Here is a 2,658-nt window from a genome sequence, read left to right on the forward strand (position 1 = left end):
CAGAATGGCCTACTCCTGCACCTGTTGTCTATTATTGTCTCCAAACTTGTTCAGCTACTTAATCACTAAGTTTTTAAATTGAATTTGTATAAACTCACTTAGTAATTTGACTCTTAGATTCCAAGTATCTCCACACTATTTTTCTTACCATTATAATCATCTGGTTTATTCTTATTTACTCCAAATAGCTTGATAGTTGGGAATCCCTGAATGCCATACTGTCCACCAAGAGACTGATGTTTGTCGGCATCCACTGCCCCAACTTTTACTATTCCCTGCAATATCACAAGAGTTATAAAGCAGAGTCATAATTTCATCTTTACTTCATCAAATTAAAAGACCCAGATGATTGCAGAAAGCAAATTTATTGTACATTCTATAGCCAGGTCTACACTAAGAAACACTTATTTAGCCCAGGAAGTTAGAAAACAGGAGGGGGCTGCTCAGCTCTTAAAAGTCTGCTCTGGCATTCAATATAGTCAATCATCCAAATCAGTCTACATTCTGCCCATAACCTCTGAACTCTTGAGCCCCAAGGACTACCTCTATTAACTTCTTGAAAACATTCAATGTTTTAACGTAGAATGCCCAGGTTTTCTTCGAATTTCTCTTCATTCAGTCCCAATCAGCCTCTCCCTTATTTTTAGACTTCTGGTTCTGGACTCCAATAATTTATCCTGTTTAAAACCATGAGACTCCCTCTCATCCTTCTAAACTCCAGTGAATATAGTTCAAAATATAGTTCTCCATTCATACAACAGTTCTGCCATCCCAGGAACCAGTCTAGTAAGCCCTAGTTCCACTTCCTCCATAACCAGAACATCCTTCCTTAGATAAGGAGACCAATACTGCACAAAATACTTCAAGGCCCTGTACAGTTGCATGTTACCCACTAATCACTGGATGCTGTGCATTCCTGTTTCCTGCCTGTCGAGTAGTTCTATCAATACTCATACACTACCCCCAAATCCCACTAATTTTACACGCCAATCTCTTATGTACAACTTTAACGAAAGCCTTTGGAAACCCAAATAAATCACATCCACCGACTCTCCCTTACCACTCATTTTACAGCACCACACTAGAAAAACATGCTTAGCACAGCACCATATTAAAACAACAAAACTTTAATCCATAAAATTAGATAATATAGTCAATACCAGAAACAAGACAGTGGCCATTACAGAATGACTGAAGCAGTGGTGAACATTTCTTGTATCAACTCCAAGAACATCAGTTCATGTTTGCCCACCAATCAAAACGTGGGTAAAGGAAATGAAAGTACACAGCATTCATGCACATCCTAAATCGGTACTTAGTGCAGCTTCACTAGCTGAGGCATGGTATATAATGATATGAAGGCAAAAGTTGGGGCTGGCAATTAATTGTTGGGAAAAAAGTTTAAAAACAATAAGTCCTTTTATAATTCAAACTTTATGATTGCTGATTAACTAAGAAATTACAAACACCATCCTGTTAAGCAATGAGTTAGGACATTATATTTGCTATACAAAAAAATTCCATAGCTCTTACCCAGAATCTTAAAATCTGTCCCCAGTCCTTATACCATCTCTTAATGAGAAAAGCTTTTTGTCTACTTTATCTAACCCTACCATAACCTTGTACATCTCCCCTCAATCTCCTTTGCTCCAAGAACAAATCACCTTCTCAACTTAATTTTGTATTTAAAATCTCTTATCCTTGAAAACACTCTTGAAAAACACCTCCACACTGCAGCCTCTAAATGACTTCACATCCTTCCTAAAGTAAAGTACTGTCAATAAGTATTCAAATAAATCCCAAAAAAATTCTCATAATCTCTTATCCTTGAAAAACACCTCCACACTGCAGCCTCTAAATGACTTCACATCCTTCCTAAAGTACTGTCAATAAGTATTCAAATAAATCCCCAAAAAATTCTCATTTCCAGACAATTAGTCTTGAAACATGATTCACAACCAAAAGGTTCATTAAATTGCATTTAATTAAAAATACAACCTTCAAGGCTGATGCAGCTTTTTTCCACTCTGGGGCTAAATTCTGACAATGTCCACACCTGAAACAGGAAAAGACAAATTCCTTAACTAATATCAGGTTATATTTAAAAAGTGCTCAAGATACGATGTCTTATAAATGCACAACTACAGATAATTATAGCCATACACAAGTAATGTATTCTGAATGCCAGTATGTTTGTACACATTTGCCAAGATGACCATATTCCATTTTCAAAACCAACATGGATTGCACTTTGTAGATTTTTCCATGTTGTCTGAAGCAGAGAATGTTCTATCTGATCTTGACCTGGAGAGTTTATGGAGCTAACATTTAGTGATGCTCCAAGATCACAGACATGCAAGGACTTACAAATGGCAAATATGCAGCTAGCTGCATAAAGGGTGAAGTATGGTTAGGAGTGCAATGAAATAATCAGACTTCAGGGCAACAGCATGTGCAAGAGATGCAGAGAGATACTAGTTAATATAGAGAGGAGATGGTCATGTAGCAATGATGGAAGAATGGAAAGTCATAAATCAATGTTGAATGGATGAGAAGGTCTGCTCCAGCTCTGAACAGTGGTCAGGCACAATCAACAAATCGATTACAAGAACAAGCAACTAGTGCAATAGCAAAGACGACGCTTTAGTCTTCTACAGT

The 2,658-nt window shown here is 37.1% G+C and overlaps 1 protein-coding gene across 1 annotated transcript in view; it reads right to left on the minus strand.

Moving 5' to 3' along the window:
- Positions 1 to 2,658, minus strand: part of pdia6 (protein disulfide isomerase family A, member 6) — a 21,610-nt gene that overhangs the window by 13,083 nt on the left and 5,869 nt on the right. The window contains exons 3-4 of the mRNA XM_043717444.1: positions 1,999 to 2,056; positions 149 to 275 (exon numbers count right to left, since the gene is read on the minus strand). Coding sequence (XP_043573379.1) covers positions 149 to 275; positions 1,999 to 2,056 — 185 coding nt within the window. The remainder of the gene's footprint in view (positions 1 to 148; positions 276 to 1,998; positions 2,057 to 2,658) is intronic.

The sequence above is a fragment of the Chiloscyllium plagiosum genome, chromosome 27 (assembly GCF_004010195.1).
Source record: "Chiloscyllium plagiosum isolate BGI_BamShark_2017 chromosome 27, ASM401019v2, whole genome shotgun sequence".
In the NCBI taxonomy this organism is placed as follows: Eukaryota; Metazoa; Chordata; class Chondrichthyes; order Orectolobiformes; family Hemiscylliidae; genus Chiloscyllium; species Chiloscyllium plagiosum.